Here is an 18,491-nt window from a genome sequence, read left to right as displayed (position 1 = left end):
TTAATTATACATTTGTTGAATTGATTTGAATAATTTAAAATTTGGTTGTATTAAATTTAATACTGAATTATTTATCGTATTTCATAAATTAAATGAGTCCAAATATCTATATTTTTGGATAAAAATATTTAAAATAAATAAAAATTACTCACGTTCAACTGTTAATTGAAAGAAATTAAAAAAATCACAATCACAAATTACAAAAGCCATAAGATTAAATGAAAAGTTTTCAAATATCAATAAAAATTCATCAAAATAAATCTTACAAGATTATGTGAAAATTTTCGGAAATCTATGATAATCTACCAATGTAAGTAGAAATCGATTGACTACACAAAATCTGTAATTTAAAAAAATTTATCAAATCTCTGCAATTAATATACCTTTTTAAAACTGGTTGGCATCACCCTCTCTATATTATAACAGAATTTGTAGAGCGGGACATGACATTATCGATTACTTCGAGCGCAATCCAGGTATATTCTTGAGTCCCATTTTGCCAAGGACCAGCTTAGGAACGGCTGGAGGGTTGTCGAGCCCCATGCTTCGACTAAACTCATTTGCTAGCTGTACGAGTCTATATTTGTCTCGACCAACATTTTTGTTTGAGTTGTAATAACCAAGCCACGCTTGATATGCTGCTTCTTTGTTTTTCATCTCTACATGGGATAATGCACGCTCGACCTGCGAAAATAAGGAACCACATTTTTCTTTCAAATGAGCTTCTAAAAAAGATGAAGACGGTGTTTACCTTTTTTCTGGTGTCTGGATCAACCAATGGTTCAGATGCCTTAGATATTGGCAAGTCCTTAACATCGGACAAAAAGAACTCCTCCCAAGGAGCCAATAACAAAACACCTTCTCCTTCTTTTCCCTTTCGCCCAGTTCGACCTAATCGGTGTATATACTGCTGTCTGTCAGCTGGAACTCCCATCTAAATACAAAAATTATGTCACTTCTACAAAGTTCAAGTGTGCAAAAAACCAGCTCAAGCTCACTTGTAAAGTTAGGTGGCAATTAATGCACACTGTAAGCACATTATAAGATCCAGATTATTGAATTCTAAAGAACATAAGGTGATATTGTTCAGCAAGAGAAAATAATGTTCTTTGTAAACATTAAATGATTGGTAAATGCGGGATCAAATTGAACAACCTGTACGACAAGAGTTACATCTGGGTAATCTACTCCGCGTGCAGACACATCAGATGTCACCAAGATAAGACCCTTTGATTTCCGAAATTCATCAGAGATTCTGGTTCTGTAACTTTGAGGTTTTCGAGAATGAATTTCCCGGACATTCAAGCTAAGCTCACCAAGAAGCTCAGCAACAAGCCTCGTTACCATGGCAGTTGTGCAGAAAACAAGAATCTATGGCACAAGAGGAAGCATGCCAGGATCATCATGCAGACAAAGAAATTATTAGACTAATGAATGTTATTGCGATAAATGAAATAATATTTACAATTCTGGGGGGGAGGTTGGGTGGAGGGCGTATAAAAGATCAACAATCAAAACAATGAAAATTATAAATAGTTGATTAAGTTTCTTCGTCTAATTTGTCTAGTATCACAAATCCCCCAAATCTTCTCTGCTTAGTTTCATTGAGCATATGTCTGTGTCATTTCTCAATAGTTCAATTTACAGTCCAACAACATTGGCAAATTGTCTGAGTCTCGTGAGACTTTGCTGGTTTTAGACTGTCACGGATTATTTCCTTTTACTCCCAGAAATTTTCAAACAAGCAGAAGGGCATTTTCCCTTTCGCTCAATTAACATCATGCCTTGACAACATTTCTAAAGATTCAGGTTATAAGGAACTAAAATATCCTAGAATGCTCAATGAAATTGTCATGTAGAATTTAAGCAACTCTTGTGTACCTAACTATATACATCATCAGGGATAGCTTTTTCAGAAAAGCATAAAGAAACGATTAAAGTTCGTCGAACTCAACGAAATTACCATAAAAAGTCAGCATAAACCATGTGTTACCTTATAATTTACATCAGTGATATGCTCTTTCAGCAAAGCATAAAGAAGTGAGAAATGCTTGTCCAGAGGAGCAACAAGATGCATTTGTTGGACCTGAAAGAGTTAATATCAAGACGAATGTAAAGCTCTGAGGGACAAGTAGCAAGATATAAAAGAAAAAAACGTTAAATAAGTCCACCTGTGCATGTGTATCTTCACTCCCTTCTTGAACTGTGTTAATAAATTCATGATCTCTTTTTAAAGCAACATGGCATATTTGTCGAACCTGCATTACTGATGTTTAGAATATACCAACCCTAAACTAGCACCACAGCGGGAAAAAAATAAAGACAATTACCTCTGGTGGAATAGTGGCAGAAAACAGAAGTGTTTGACGTTGTTTTGGAAGAGCAGCTATAATTTTCTCTATTTCTTTGCGGAATCCCATATCTAACAAATGATCAGCTTCGTCGAGAACCAAAACCTTGACACCCATGAGCCGAGTTGCAAACCCAGCAGTATTCTCTACGTGATCTCTAAGCCTTCCAGGTGTAGCCACAAGAATCTGGGTTTAAGATATAAATTTAGTACAACAATTACCAACAATAAAAATATTATGCACTCACAAAATAGCAGGGTAGAATGTTGACAAGCTGCACATGCTTTGTGTATCTCGTTTGCACAGAAGATAACCTAGTTTAACAAAAAAGCATGATATCTAAAAAATAAACATGTATAATAACAGAAACAAAGGCGTACTGGACATTGTGCCAAGGACACGTGCATCACTCCGAGATTGGAGCTTCCTTACAAAACTAAAGTACAGTGGCAGACTTGAGTAGAAGAATCCATGCAAACAGATCAACTCCAGCAGATTAGTACTCTAAATACCGAACATCAGATAACCACAGAATACTGACAAACACAGTGCAATGCAGATTAAATTTCGAATTTCTAACACATGATATTGCATTTTCCCATAAGAAGCCAGAAACCCCCTCAAATGGGAGAACCCTAACGATAAGGTAGAAAATTCTAGTACCTGGCAAGGATTGGCTTGCATTCGTTTTTGTTCTAGAGCAAGCCTTGTACCTCCTATGACAACTTGAACACCAATTGAAGGATGATACTTCAACAGGGTGTTGGCCTCCCCAGCAGCCTGACTTGCAAGCTCCCGAGTAGGGCATATCACGAGGACGAATATCGGAGGTCGCTTTTGATCACGAGTAATTGGTGGTGATTGTAAAATTATTTCAATCGCCGGAAGCTGAAATTTAGATACCAAATATGAGTATGCTCACATACTGCATCATCTTCTAGTTACACCATAGACCAATATCTAACATTCTAATAATAATTTCAAAATGCCACAATGAACTTTATGGTGAGGCAGTGACTGCCCATGCATAAAGATAGCATCATGTTCGACAATTAAATACAGAGTGGAGGTGCAAGAGGCCACATGGTCTAACCATAAGCTCTTAATCATATACCTTAAAATGGTAAAGTTACACCAAGAAATCCTGACGATACTCAAAATGTAGCTACTAGGAAATCTACATTAGAGCTGTGATAAATCACAGACACACAAAGGACAAAGTCCAAGCCTTTGACAAGTCAGAGACTCTTGTAACAACAGAAGTCATCAAGAAGTGGAAATCATAGTGCAAAAGGCGAAGGCTTTTACCAAAAATGCTACAGTTTTTCCGGTGCCAGTTTTTGCCTTGGCCAGCACATCCTTTCCTAGAAAAACACAGATTATGGTAAATTGTCACCAGTCAAAATACACAAATAAAAAAAAGCAACGGCATTCAGACTATAACAAAAAGTAAGTTAAAATGGAAGAAGTTATGCTAGTGAGAACAATCAAATAAACCCTAGTACTGAAAATCAAACTGTATATAGAGAAGAAATTAAAGGTCGTGTATCACATTTTCTATATTCCATCCACATCTGCTAAATAAATCCACCATGCAAAACTGCCTCTTTCATAGGAATAGAGTTCTAATTTTATCAAACCATCATAAACAACTTAACAGATATAAAGAGGACAGCAAGGCAGTTAAAGTAAATCATCTAAGCTTACATGTACCATGGGTTCATTAATCTAACCACAGAGTACTCTAAAGAGCTTCTAAGCGTACCTTTCAGAATGACAGGAAGTGTTGACTCCTGCACCAGAGTCATCTTTTCAAATCCTGCATCTTTAATTCCTTTAAGGGATAAAGGCGAGATGGAGCATTGATCAAACCTACATGACATACATATAAGTAGGTCACTGAAGAATTCGAGAAAATAACAGAAGTTCACGTGGCATACAAATCCTTCAAACATAAAATTAACAAATCCTTCAAGCGCTAAAAAAAACTTAAACTTTGGACAGAATGCTCTCGTACGTACAGGAGCCAATTATCAGTAATTCAAGTCAATGCAAGGTGGAAGTTTTATAATTACCGGCTTTCACTTAGATATGAATCACTTCTTCTAGGTGAGTTATGCTGTAACACAGAAAAATCACTCGCTTTGTCAAATAACCCATTATCTTGTTCTCCATCCTTTTCCTCAGCCAAGTCCGTGTCATCCTTCTCGTCATCATCATCATCATCCACTCCATCACTATCAAGCAATTCCTTGAAACTTCTATAGCCCTTCTCTTCTTCTTCTTCTTCTTCTTCTTCTTCCTCTTCTTCCTCTTCTTCATCCTTGTAATCCATAATAGCCATGCCCCTTCTTCCAGCCCCTCTCTCTTCTCTCCTCATTGCAAAATTCCCACGATCACCACCTCCACTCCTTCCATTCCCTGTATCTTGCACTCTACCTTCTCTCGTCATAGCAAAATTCCCTCGATCACCACCTCCACTCCTTCCATTCCCTGTATCTTGCACTCTTCCATCCTCATTACTCCTACGCCTTTGACTCACTTTTGAATCCCTTCCCCTGCCAAACAGATTATCACTATCTTTTCTTTTCTCATCGAATGCCCCCCTAACCATCCCTCCTCCCCTCCCATTTCGCATTTCTGGCCTTTTCTCTCTGAACAACTCATCTGTCCTCCGTCTGTCGCTTGAATCCAAATCATCTCCCTTGCTAAAGAAACGACCATCCCTCTTATTCTTCTCCTCCAAAGTCCCCACAAACTTCCCTCCCTTCATCGCCAGGAATTTGTTAGAATCACGACCTTTACCTCCCCCGACAAACAAACCACCAGTGTAATTCCTCTCGTTCCTCCCCTCCTTCCAGTCAAAGTTTTTATCATATTCACTCCCTCGTTGTCTCTTCACACCCCTTTCTCTACTCCTGTAACCTTCATTCTTTACATTCTTATCCTCGTCGTTTTCACTATCAGTGTACACTCGAGTTTTCTTAAACGAGTTGGAACTCAACCCACCACTAACCCAGTCGCTGAGCTCGCTCTCATCCTCGATCAAACTCTTTGATGCCTTCATCCCCTGACTTGCACGGGTCGTGAACTTTCTGACACCAGATTGACCTCCATTCGAAACCTGAATTTGTGAAAGGCGAGTTTTTAAATTAGGGGCCCAACGAGTGTAGTACTTCAGCTTGTGAGGGAATACTCGGGAGAAAACGGGTATGACCCTGGAGTGCCTGGGAAGAACCAGGTCTGATTTCATGGCTCCGGGAAAGAAACGCGGGTGAAGAGGGAGAATCTTTACTGGCATTATCCGCACAAATATGGGCGAGAGAGTAAAGATCTTTCCCACAATCACAATGGTTTTCCTGTTGATGAGGTGAGGGTTTAACCCCAAGCAATGAAATGCAATAGTTAAACCCTAATCCGTCACGACGACGTCGTTTTATGTCTGGCTCCAAAATCATTTATTAATATTAATATACCAATGCACGGGTTGTGCGTTTGTACAATATTTTTTATAATTAATTTTATTTATATTTAAATAAGAATCAAAATAGTAATTATAAGAAATAGTAAGAGATCACATTGTAATTTTGATTGAAAACAATTTTGGTGAATTTGTCCATAACGGAAGCGGCAAAAATGAATATACATATTTGATTTACGGTTACTATCATATCCTCAATTTTTATAAAATAGAATACATAATAATATCGCTTGAATTGCAGATGAAGCCCTTGATTTGTACAAATCATGCTCTCATCAGCGAGTCTTTAGATCAAACACAGACAAAATTTACAGCCTTTCGAAACTTTGTATTCTTAACAAAAATGAAAAACCCACCAATGGCAATGGCCTTCCATTTACATCTGTAAATAAATATAAATGGGTCAGTTTGGCAATTAAAGTGGCCCGCCTCCTTTTGATTGCAGTTTAGCCCGACCCATTACGCTAGAGGTTTTAGAAACTGTATAGCCTAGTGTAACCGATGCAAGACATGATTGAGAGGAGAGGCTGGTTGTTTTATAAAGTTTTAGAAATATTTCATAAGATTTTTAAGAAATACGTCCAATACAATTTTATATTTATACGTATAGTTTTTGTTCGTGGAGTGTGATAAATATTGATAATAGAATGATTTTATAAATTTAAATCTTTTTAACAACTTGAGTCACATTGTGTAATCAAATAATATATCATCTGTCATACAAAACAATGCCGGACTAGAAAGTCAATAATTGTCACAGTATGAATAAAAAAAAATTGCGCGGAATATTTTAAAGGCTAATAGAATGTACTGCAGCAACTAGATTAGCACGGGAGGAATGGGGTCCAAGCTGATATTTTTCCTCGCTTCACAAATGGCCATAAATAGGGCTTTGATTAATTAGTGGTCACCAAGTTTGAGATTTGTCCCAGAGTTGTTTACGGTTTGTGGAATCAAAACTTAAACCATGTGTCCATTGATGGAACCATAACTTCAACTCAATCGATCTTGTATAATATATACTTGTCACCGAGACACACAGCGTGTGTCATGAATATACGAGACTAATATAATAAATATTTATGATATTACAATGGACTCACAGTTAAATATTTAAGATCACTCAAAACATAGTTTGAAGCTATGATAATTGATCAGTTTGAGCTCAAATCTTTCTTTTAAAAAAAACATAAGGGTCAAATCTAAGAGCATATTTTACTAGCAGAGATTTATAAAAATAATTTCTAGGGTTTAGGATTTTGGTAAAAACTTGTGTGACATGGTTTCACGGGTCGTATTTTGTGAGACATATATTTTATTTAGGTCATCAATGAAAAAGTATTACTTTTTATGCTAAGAATGTTACTTTTTATTGTGAATATCGGTAAGGTTGACTCGTCTCACTGATAAAGATTCGTGAGACCGTCTCACAAGATAACTACTCGACTTTGATTGATTGATGATATCCCTGTAAGAGCCCGGGTCATGGATGACCCGGGATATCAGATGGATTCCCAAATCGGGGTCAATCTGCAGGATGGATTCTTCTGAAGCCGGGCAGGTGCAAGTCCGAGCTCTACTCTCCGGGCAACCAGACGTCCGGGCTCTTATATAAGCCCCCGGTAGGCATTCTAATCGGGCCACCTCGATATGAGCACCGCACTCGAGTACACTAACAGAATAAGATGTGGGCGACTGTCCCATCTCTGACACCATGCCGATGGGTTGACAAAATCAGATGGGCTGGATGTGACCAGTATGAGATTTGACATGTTAGAATATAGCTGTCCTACTATAATTAGTAGGTAGCACGAAGAACGAGGTCATCATTACATTCTACTACTATAAATATCAGGTTCATTCTACATTAAACACAGGTGCACACACCTATTCATACCAGCAGCAATATTTTCTCTAAAGAGCTTCCTCTTTTACACCTGTTGACTTAAGCATCGAAGTGGCCACGCCGGACACCCCTCCGGCGCCCATTTACGAGTTCATTTCATTGTGTGCAGGTTACAGCTGAAACTATATTACAGATATATATCTCATTGCTTTTATTCCCTTCATTATCTTGATAGCAGATCCGGTGGAGCACTCGACCCGGCTCATCCATTTCATCATGATCGCATCAATGTCAAAGGGGAGATTGGTCTTAATTGGAGACAAACATGGTGCAAGAATTTAAAGTTTTGACGGATTCGATGCTCTAGAAACAAACTTTGAAATAAGAAAGTTATAGAGTGCAAGTGGTCCGGGAATCGGCCCATCCATGGGATCACTTTCATCGAAAGGAACGATCCCAAGCGACGGTCAGAACAGATCTACGATGTGGGACCACTTACACTGGCCCGAGTACTTGATTTATTATTGTGGTTTTTAACGAATAATTTGGAATCGCAGTTGCATATTGCAAACATTTTGTGTCATTTTCTTTAGACCCATCTAATGTATTCATTTAACCTCATCAATGCCTCGAGTATAGTTGGTAACATTTATAATGTGAATTCCCATTGATGCGAGAATCAAATGTGACAATGAGTCGAGTTTTTTAGAAAATTATTATTAATTTTTAGGGTGTGACTTATAATAGTTATTTTTATTTATTTGTTCTAATTTATTATCAAAATGTTATGTCGCGATGTGAATGTGATGAATGAATAGTTGACTAATATTAAAAAAATTACCACAATTACTATAATCGAAAATATTATGATGCTTACTAGGTTTGCGAGTTTAACTTGGATTAGTTCTCGACAAATTTTGTAACGGGACGGATTTGAGTCAGGATCTAATTTTTTATTAGCAAAGTGAGTTCTAGGATTGCGAATCTCATTTCAAATACACCTTATTGTCATCTTTAGTAACAACTGCTGAACAGCAAATCTTATGACCTACATTTAATATTCATTTCCTTCTACCTTTTCTCCTCCACATGTGCAAATCTGGAAAAATGAACCAAAGATCGAAAACTTTTTGATAAAATAATTTATTTCATTATTATTTTAATTTGGACTTATTTTCATTCACCTCAAACTGCCCTTCTGCAAACCGGGTTCATATTTCAATGATTTGCATTGAAAAGTAATTTATTCAACTTCTGTTCCAAAAATTGCTCATGGATTTTTTTATTTTCTAGCTCAAGGAAGAGAAGGCCAGAACTGGGAATGCATTTCTCAGTTCTGACCACCCTTTTCTTCTATGTAAGCAAAAGATTTTAATTGTCGAAACTCAGGATGCTACATCATTCTTGGGAAAAAAATCATTGGTTTGAAAATTCAATTACTATAGAGATCTAGATTATTATGTGATGTTTTTCAATGTTCACGCTTTAATAAATTGTAGAATATAAGAAAATCTCGAGAATTTTGGAATGTAAACTTTGATAGTATCAAAATCAAATTTGTATAATAGTTTTTTTTTACGCATGTATGCACAAAAGTCTATTTAACGTGAATGATTAGATTCAACATACTGATAAATATATTAGTGTTACCTCTACTTCAATTTTTAACTTTTGTAGTTATATCCCAGTGTTATCTCTATATCTTAATAATGTTTAATTCTATATAGTCTTCGTTTTGATATTTGCTCATATATTGATTTTTCAGCCCTAATAATTGAAAAAATAATAATAAAATTAATAATAGTGATAATTATTGATATCGTAACTAGTTTTTAATCATTAATCGATTTATCTGTTTATTCGAAAACTATTAACAAAGGAGTTCACCTCATGAACATTTCGACCAAAAATTCTGAAGTTTTAAATTATTTATTATTTATCTTGTAATAGGAGAATTCGCCGCGCTACTCATAGGTGCACACGAGTTGATATTTCGGACTGAATACAGTATTCTGCCAACCACGTCAAACATGTATACCATAAGAGTCAAATCTTATGTGACAAACTCGTCCAAAAAAGTGTTAATAGATAATAGAACACGTTAACAATTGATCACAAATATACATACTCCATTTGATACCCTCGTGAGCGTTTGATGTTTATATTTTGCAAACGAAGGATAGGGCAGTGAAATTTCACTCAATGACTCGCAAGCTTCAACATGGGATCCCGACCCAAGCCACAAGAGGTTCTTTTGTGTATGAAAATTTAATATCAGGGCTTGTAACAAGCCAAATTGATTTCAAACAAAAGCGATCACTGTCTAAAAATAAAGTCTTCAGAAAAGCCAATTTTATAGCTAGGGATGGATGGCTATGGGAATTTTCTTGTTTTATGAAGAATGGGTTGACTTGGGAAAGGTTAAATTTAATGAATTATCGACCCAATTATAACAAACTTTTACTCAATAAAAAAAAGAAACACTTGCCGACATTTTTTTGGAAAAATGATACCATTTTAATAAATCACAGATTTTTTGGTCAATGTCTCTTCTGGCTCTTTCGCTGTGTGATTTTTTTATTAGGGAAACTATCCCTCTCCCTCCATGTCCAACTTATCACAACTTAAACACGCGCCACCCTCGCCAGTGACAGCAACAACAAAACCATAATAAAACCTCTCACAAGATTCACTGAGCCACCATTTTTACCGAAAGCAAATCCTCCATGATTCTAACTAACTTCACAATGTGGAAAAATTCACAGTTGCTCCCCTTATATTTCCCTCTATGTTGCCAATTTTATTTATCTTCAAGAATATAAGCATGAGTTTTCTTGGTTTTCGCAATGCAAGCTGAGCCAAACACAATAAAAGAGTTATTGAGCTCTTGTTTCTAATATTGATATTTTAGTCCGAATCTGCTATTTTACTTCACTGGTGTTGGATAATTTGTCGATATAATCCTAAAGATTGGACCTTTTTCGAGCAGTTGAAGTTCCATCTGCTTAAAAAGGTAGTTTCTTGATTTTTGATACATGTGGATCTGTCGTTTTTGTTTAATAGTTATGATAATTGTGCTTTCAAATACTGTAGATCTTTTCTACTATTAAGTTACAGTGGATTTGGGAATTCTTAGATTTCGATGGATGCATATTTATGGGTTAAAATTAAAATATTTTTGGAGATTTTACACTGGTGATGGACATCTGCAAAAGATTGAAATTTGGTGTTTTCAGTTATGTAAGATTTTTTTTTGGTTTTTTTTTTTCGAAATATCATTCTTGCTTCAAACTTGTGGTGGAAAAACAAGAAATGCTACTGCCCTAATTTGATTAAAGTGAAGGGTTACAATGTTAATAGTCTCTTCTTGTTAGAAAGTAAAAATCTCGGTCCTAAACATTGTTTCTATTGTGTATTTATCAGTAAACTGTAACTGCTAAAACATATGGTCTTTTCACGATGAACTGTTTGAATGTAGTATAGGCACGCAAGTTTGGTGCGTGGGAGTTCTGGTTATTGGGATCAAAGCTCTCTTGGTTTCTAGCGGAGTAATTTTAGTTGGTGGCGAAAGTAAAATACTCATAATTTTGGAGGTACAGGAAAGCCATATATCATCGAAGGGAGCCAGCCACCACACGGCTACAACTTCTCCGCCTCCACTACTGATCGTGACTAATTAGATGCATGGAGGCTGTCATTTTTCTTATAATTTTGACTGTCTACATTGTAAAAAATGATGCCCGTTTGGAGCTTGTGAATACAGCACTGATGGTGATAGTGTATGTCTGCAGTCTCTTTCTGAATGGGTTTACCAGCCATTATTTCTTGTGATGAATTAAGTTCCCGAGTATTTGGATTTGAAACTCGAAGGAAATGTGGCGATCAGATGGATTTTTGCTAAGAAGATAAGTAGTGTCCTTGTGAAAGGGAAATATCGAATTTGTATCGCAGTACTTGATGGTGACTTTGGACTTCCTTGTGTTTGCTGAGGAACATGTGTTATCGGATACCCTCGAATTTGAGGGTTAAAAAGAATGACTATCTCTCCTATATTCTGCCTTATGGTGGCTTACTTAGATCAATATTGAAGAGTCTGTAGTGTTTAGCGTGGAAAAAGAATAATAATTAGAATCCTATACTTGCGGTTAAAAATTACCTCGACTTGAACGAGGCTGCTATAGTTTGTATTCCTCATCTTTTTTGACAATCATTTTATGTTGATGGGAAATGACCAGTTTTTGAGACACACTGATATGCATTATTACTCCTTGTCTTTTTCGACAACCATTTAATATTGATGGGAAATGACCAGCTTTTGATGATACACAAGGATATGTAATGGAGCCTTTAGAATAGATTGATTGATATGATTGATAGATATGATACAATCAAGGTTTTTTAATTAATAGAACAACATACCTGGTGGTAGATTAGGAAAATGGACTAATGGCCACCTTCGGTCAACACTAATTTTTTTCAACAATGTCCATCCTCAACATCACAAGTGGTTTGTGTGTGCTGGAAATAACTCAAACATCTTCCAGAGATTGGAAACCAAGATCCTTCGACTATTTTTGTCATCATGGATTACATATGCTTAACACAGCTTAGCATCTAGATGACCAGTAACATGTGTTTCACAGCTATGTACTATTTGATATCACTATTACAATAATTGATCGGTTGATTTTCTAGGTGATGATATTTGCCTATTGGATATTGATTTTTGGTTGTGATATGCATTATTTTCCTAGGCGATGATATTTGCCTATTGGATGTTGATTTTTGGTTGTGATATGCTTTATTGCTTTGAAATGTTTGTAAAATGGATATCATTTTGATGCCAAATTTATGCTCAACGCTGTTAATTTGTCATATGATTGGTTTTGGCTAATGAAATATGTGTCCTCAATCCTCCGAGACTAAAAACATTAACGTTTCAAACAAATTTCATGCTATAATACGAACATTCACTTACCAATCCTTAGATGTGTACTTGTAGTCCCATCTTAATACAGTCTTAGCAACACACTATTTCTTTCATTTCAGGTGAAGAAGTGCTTCAGTTTACAGTTGGTAAAATTAAACATCGTTCAGAGATACAAAAGATTCATGGAGAGCCATTATCAACTGGCTTTTAGATAAAATGAAGGACACACAGGTTACTCTTACATTTGAAACCTCCTTTCCGTTTTCTAATGGATAACATTATCACTTTTCCTAAATATAGTTGAAGTCGATTCTTTTTTGGAGGAGATAACCTCAGTGTTGCTAGAATTGAAATTTTCTTTTTGATTTCTCGTTTAAAACTGTCAGATATGATACTCATTACCTTTTTGTATATTCTTCCTAAAAATTGTAACATACATTTTACATTGCGAAAATTACCATTTATTCTTGATATCATCATGGAAAGGAGAAAAGGAAAAAAAATTGAGATGCGAAGGTTAGTTGTATATATTTAGTTAAAAATGGATAATGTCAACAGTTGTTTCTTTGTTTGTTTTTTTTTTCTTTGATGGCACAATTCTCCTTTTCTTGTTCGTAGCAAATGAATATTGTTTTTACCATGTGATTCAGTTTTCTTCTCGAAGTCTAATAACCAGGCAAATATTGAATACAAAATGGTTGTTTAAAGAATAAATTGCCTATAAATGTAGATTTTGCATCAAGAAAGGTTAGCTATGGAGTTAACCAAGGTTGTAAATGGTGGGAGGCGGTGGCGAGGCGGTCGAATTTTTTAAAGTAATTTTTTTTATAGATAATCAGAGATAAGCATGCAATATAATCATTTTTATATAAAATGTACAATTAAATAATCTTTAAGCACAAAATATAATATCATTTAGATAATGTGCAAACCAAAAAACGGGCGGTGGCGGGCGGATTGTGTGTGGTGGTTGAGAGTTAAGAGTTGAGAGTGAAAACCAAAAATAAAATAAAGAAAGTGATGTGTGATAGGGTTTTAATATTTAAAATCAGTTGCCTTTGACTAGGTTTTTAAAATTGTTGACTACAACTTAAAAATCTTGACTGTCTGCCTCATGCTCGCCGTCTCGCCCGCCTGCTCGCCGCCTCGTCCCGCCTCGACCCGCCTCCCCAACGCCGTATAGCTTGGGCCGCCTAAAACACCCGCCTCATGCATAGGCGGTGCGGTCGAGGGCCGCCTACCGCCTAGGCGGCCGCCTCGACCGCCATTTAGAACACTGGAGTTAACCGTGTATAATATGGAAACTCATTAAGCAATTTTTAAATCCCGATTATGAATGTTTAGTCTGCCTTTTTCTTTTGACTGACTCAAAGAACCTTATACAGGATCCACCAAACACTCAGGACATAAAGCCTACTGATCTTGTTTTAAATGATAGAGAAAGTGAACATCCAAACAATGCCACCGAGACTCCTGTAGCAGATTCAGCCTCAGTTTCAGTATCAAGCAATGACAAGAGAAAAGTGTCCCGTGAGGACATTGAACTTGTAAGCCAATTATAATTTTTTCAACCCATTTTCTTTATGTTTTATGTAACAAATTTCATGCTGTGATGATCTATTTAATTGATTTAATCTATCTACTACAGGTTCAGAATTTGATAGAACGATGTCTCCAGTTATATATGAATAGAGATGAGGTGATAAAGACCTTACTGAATCGCGCCCGGATAGATCCTGGATTCACTTCTTTAGGTATGTGTCTTTCATTGGTGAAAGAACCCTTGGCGACCCATGATGATTTTGACATGTATCGTGAAAGGATGTTGTCAGTATTATTACTCTATTTTTTTTTATGTATTCTCCCGTTAATTCCACAAATAAATAGTATGGCAGAAACTAGAAGAAGAAAATGCCGATTTTTTCCGGGTCTACTATATAAGGCTGAAATTAAAGAAGCAAATCATCTCTTTTAACCACTTGCTTGAGCATCAGTATCATCTGATGAGGTATCAAGTGCCTCCTAAGGTTCCCTTGGCTCCTGCACAGAATGGAATCCATTCAATGCCCGGTTAGATTCACCTTTTAATGCTTTATTCAAGTGTAAATTTTTCTGTTCTCTAGTTCATGTGTGTCTAGAATCAAGCTTCTCAGTAATCCTTCCAAGTATTGGTGGCAAGAATTTTAAAATATTCTCTAGTTGAATTCTCTCTCTTTGAATTGAAGAAAGAAGCTGAGTGAAAACGGCCATGAAAACACTTGTCCAAATGTTTACATGATCTTATTTGATTTTGTAGTATTTATTTTTATATTATCATCAATATTCAATGGCACTTCTTTGCAGTGCAGTCAACAACTTACCTATGGGATACCCGGTCATGCAGCCTCCAGTTCCTGCAACAGGGCAACCTCGTATTGATCACATGGGCTTTCCCACACCCAACTGTCACGTTGTCAATGGAATTCCAGCTCCAGGAAATTATATTCCGATCCGGATGAATTCTGGAAATGAGTGAGGAATATCTTTTACTCGGTTATCCTGAACTCTATTTTTCTGTTAATATTTTTATCGTGAAGAGAAATTTGACAGCCACGAGTGAGTCCACCTATTTTAAAATTTTAGGGAGAGAAAAAATTTAGGATCAGACAATATTAACTTTTGATACTGTTGTTATTTTGGATTATTCCTTTCACTAATTATCTGACCAAATCTTTGTGCTTATGAATGAATTTTCGTTGCAGTATGGCGATCGACAATACTGCAGCTGATGTATCGCCCGTTATGCCACCAAACAACGGGATCTCATCCATGTCAGATTTGCCTGCTAGCCCCCCTTCAGTGGCATCAAGTAGCCATTTTCCTTTTACTGCATCGGAAATATCAGGTATGGCCGTGGATACTTCAGCCCTTGATATGGCTTTCACGACAGACGTGGCTAATTCAGTGGGACTGCATCTTTCCCAAGATAATGGAGCTGGGAATTCCCGAGATTCGCTCAGATCCTTGGCTCAGATTCCATGGAATTTTAGCCTTTCGGACCTAACTGCAGATTTATCAAACTTGGGAGGTAATTCTAATCTGACCAAACCTTTTACATGTTCTTAATTTTATTCTCGTACTGTTTGGAACAAGTTTCGAGGCTCATATGTCGCAATCCGCATTAACGAAAAACCACGCAAGCCAGGGCTCGGTTTATATACCTGCTATACGTGGCAAACTACTAATTATTCTTGAAACTTCCCAACTGCAGCGCCCTTCATATTTTCTTGAAACTTCCTGCTAAATATATATTGCAGACTTGGGAGCTCTCGGAAATTATTCTGGATCACCATTTTTGCCTTCAGATTCAGATATTCTGCTTGATTCTCCGGAACAAGAGGATATAGGTAATGCTTCTCTTATTATCTTCTGCTGACTAATTGCTTGTGTTTTTGAATATTTCAGGAAATAATGTTTCTTTCCTCAACTGTTCTGTGCTTCTTTCAGTCGAGGAGTTCTTCGTTGATTCCGATTCTATCCCGGGGCAATGCCTACCATCGGATGAAGATAAATCCTAGCCTAATGTGAGAAGAAAACATACATCTATCTCCATGAAGCTTTGTTTTAAATATAGTCTTAGATTGAGGCGATGTACAATAATAATAACTAAAATAAGAAATATTGGCTATGTATTATCTATGTTAGGCATCCAGCTAATATATTAGTACACTATCCTGTAAAATGAAGATCTTATCGTGTTGTATTTTCCTTTGATTCTAATAATAATTTATTGGAAGTCGCCTCGTATGGAAAATTGATGTTAAAATACTCTATTTGAAGCTTCAGAAAAAAAAATTATTATTATTTCAACTCACAGTTTTGGGTTTTTTTTTTTAAAAATAATATAATTTTAAAAATTATTTAGTAAAATATTGCAAACTTGAAATAGTTGTAAAAGTAGTGTAATCCGTGAAACTTGGTTCCGGATTCTAAATTTACAAAAAAAAAAAAAAAGGCTTAGATTTCTATCAGCAATTTGGGCTGGCCCATTGGGCTCCCGGGAGGCTACAGCATAAATAAACTACACCATCACACACATTTCTATAAACTGGGCCAATTGATGGCTTCCCATCTTTGCCGCCCTCCGCCATCAATACCCTGTGTCAATTTTCCTACAACAAATATCGTAAATACTATCGACATGGAAATCGAGGAAAAGAACGTCTGGTCGTAATTAAGGATTGCAATTGCCATCTTATTGAAAATCCGTAATAAAAATTTCTTGCTCAGAACTTTCAAGATTCTTGATGACCAAATGTATCAGTCTCTTCGTTAACCGTCTGCCTAACGCTGACTACATGTTACTTCTTCTATAAATAATTTATTTAGGGAGTGTTTGGTAGGGGTGATAATCCCTCGTTTGGTACGCGTGATTATTTAACCAAATCAATACCTCCTATGAATGATTAGGTTATATTAGGTAATACCTCCTCACCACCTAAGATTATTTATCCAACTCTTAATCCTTCCTATTTTTCTAATTTTACCCTTCTCCTATATCCAAACTCACCACGACCGCCGCCGCCGACTACTGGCCGATAGCCACCGGCAGCCGTCGAGAACCAGCCTACGCCGGACCACCGACCGTCGCCGCCGACCGATAACTTCTGGCTGGCCGCACCGACGTTGCTGGAACGTCGCCGTCGCAGTCGCCGCCGCCGGAGTGGAAGAAGAAAAAAAGAAGAAAGGACAATTTTGTCCTTTCATCAAAAAATTCAAAATTATCCTACACTTAAAAATCTTATCAAACATAACACCATATATTACATTTCTACGACAATCATTTTCTTTATTATTTACTTACTAATCATTAGTTTATTTTATCCTCCAAACCAAACGCAGCCTTATAGTTTGTAACTGTCATTTCTTGAAATATAATAATAAAATATATAATCAAAATTAGATTTTCGTTTTTAAAGAAAATATTTAAATAAAGTAGTTATCTATTGTCCACGGAATAAAAAAAAACTTTGCATTATATTTTTAATGTTTTCTGCTGGAATATATATATATATACTAGGAATGATCACGTGCGATGCACGTGGGTGATTAATAATGAAATATATACTAAGAAGATTTAAATAATTTTTAAAACCGTTTAAATAACATCTTGTTTATGAGTATTTATTGATCTAAATATATCAAAACACAATAAATAAAAATACATCATAATGATAAATCATATATATTCACTTATTTATATAACATTTTTCAATTTGCATGATTATAACATAATGACAGCTCTCTCAAATTAACAAAGATAATTTTCATCCAAATATCATTCACAATGGAAAACAATAAAAATAAAATTAAGAGAATAGTAAATTTTTCTAAAATCAAAAGCACAATGTATTTAAATGGAGGGCATATAGTGACTGTCAAATAAAATTCTCTTAATTAACTAAATTATCATAATGATGTTAAAATAAAACCCCTAAACTAAACTTGTTATTAAGTTAAATATCAATTGTGTTTTTGCTAACTTTTAACTCCTTGCGAATTTTGTTTAACTTTTTCTTTTTTTAGAATAAATATTACACATCAACTCAAATATTTTAAACTGTATAGTAGCTCAATCATCATGATTCGATCGATGTATCCAACAAAGACAATTATTACACTCCAACAATATCAATAATTACACTAATTGCAATATATGAGAATTGATCTCATGACTTTGACTCCTATATATACCAATTGTAGGATCATGCATTTGCCACTTTACCAAAGGTTATAACCAGGGTAACGATGCAACATTAACTAAAATCTTTTAAAATCGTAAAACAATTCAAACGTCACATTTCAATTATTATACCTTACATAAACAATTATTGCACCTAACAA

At 35.8% G+C, this 18,491-nt stretch overlaps 2 protein-coding genes across 9 annotated transcripts; one reads left to right on the top strand and one right to left on the bottom strand.

Annotated features, from left to right (window-relative positions):
* Window positions 1-346: 346 nt before the first annotated feature.
* Window positions 347-5,787, bottom strand: LOC140957014 (DEAD-box ATP-dependent RNA helicase 31-like). Of its 4 annotated transcripts, none has more exons than XM_073414052.1 (10): window positions 4,427-5,787; window positions 4,117-4,223; window positions 3,660-3,715; window positions 3,015-3,239; window positions 2,331-2,537; window positions 2,172-2,258; window positions 1,994-2,086; window positions 1,156-1,371; window positions 752-891; window positions 347-684 (listed from the first exon to the last, which is right to left on the bottom strand). In XM_073414052.1, exons 1-10 carry the CDS (start codon window positions 5,650-5,652, stop codon window positions 660-662), a joined length of 2,382 nt encoding a protein of 793 aa, XP_073270153.1. In that variant the 5' UTR covers window positions 5,653-5,787; the 3' UTR covers window positions 347-659. The 4 variants fall into 4 exon arrangements, with proteins under 4 accessions (XP_073270153.1, XP_073270151.1, XP_073270150.1 ...); XM_073414050.1 differs by having other exon boundaries at window positions 347-659; XM_073414049.1 differs by having other exon boundaries at window positions 752-934; window positions 4,427-5,786.
* A 4,441-nt stretch (window positions 5,788-10,228) lies between these two features.
* On the top strand, window positions 10,229-16,383 carry LOC140957328 (uncharacterized). Of its 5 annotated transcripts, none has more exons than XM_073414531.1 (10): window positions 10,230-10,691; window positions 12,728-12,839; window positions 13,994-14,155; window positions 14,257-14,362; window positions 14,496-14,678; window positions 14,957-15,119; window positions 15,350-15,492; window positions 15,574-15,675; window positions 15,905-15,994; window positions 16,095-16,383. In XM_073414531.1, the coding sequence occupies exons 2-10, from the start codon at window positions 12,825-12,827 to the stop codon at window positions 16,163-16,165; spliced, it is 1,035 nt and encodes a 344-aa protein (XP_073270632.1). In that variant the 5' UTR covers window positions 10,230-10,691; window positions 12,728-12,824; the 3' UTR covers window positions 16,166-16,383. The 5 variants fall into 5 exon arrangements, with proteins under 5 accessions (XP_073270633.1, XP_073270632.1, XP_073270630.1 ...); XM_073414529.1 differs by adding an exon at window positions 11,162-11,248 and having other exon boundaries at window positions 10,231-10,691; window positions 15,350-15,675; XM_073414528.1 differs by having other exon boundaries at window positions 10,231-10,691; window positions 15,350-15,675.
* The last annotated feature ends 2,108 nt before the right edge of the window (window positions 16,384-18,491 follow it).

The sequence above is a fragment of the Primulina huaijiensis genome, chromosome 14, assembly GCF_012295235.1.
Source record: "Primulina huaijiensis isolate GDHJ02 chromosome 14, ASM1229523v2, whole genome shotgun sequence".
Lineage (NCBI taxonomy): Eukaryota > Viridiplantae > Streptophyta > Magnoliopsida > Lamiales > Gesneriaceae > Primulina > Primulina huaijiensis.
The sequence above is the reverse complement of the archived record's forward strand: the minus strand, read 5'-3'. Positions and strand labels throughout refer to the sequence as shown.

Excerpts from the sequence above, each read along its gene's own strand:
- LOC140957328 (XM_073414528.1), top strand. Across the intron at positions 14,679-14,956 it reads TGGAATCCATTCAATGCCCG|TCAACAACTTACCTATGGGA; the intron begins GTTAGATTCACC and ends TTTGCAGTGCAG. Across the intron at positions 15,120-15,349 it reads CGGATGAATTCTGGAAATGA|TATGGCGATCGACAATACTG; the intron begins GTGAGGAATATC and ends TTTTCGTTGCAG.
- LOC140957014 (XM_073414049.1), bottom strand. The coding sequence starts at position 5,652 with ATGCCAGTAAAGATTCTCCCTCTTCACCCGCGTTTCTTTCCCGGAGCC. Across the intron at positions 3,240-3,659 it reads GAAAAACTGTAGCATTTTTG|CTTCCGGCGATTGAAATAAT; the intron begins GTAAAAGCCTTC and ends TCTAAATTTCAG. Across the intron at positions 2,259-2,330 it reads CTGCCACTATTCCACCAGAG|GTTCGACAAATATGCCATGT; the intron begins GTAATTGTCTTT and ends TCAGTAATGCAG.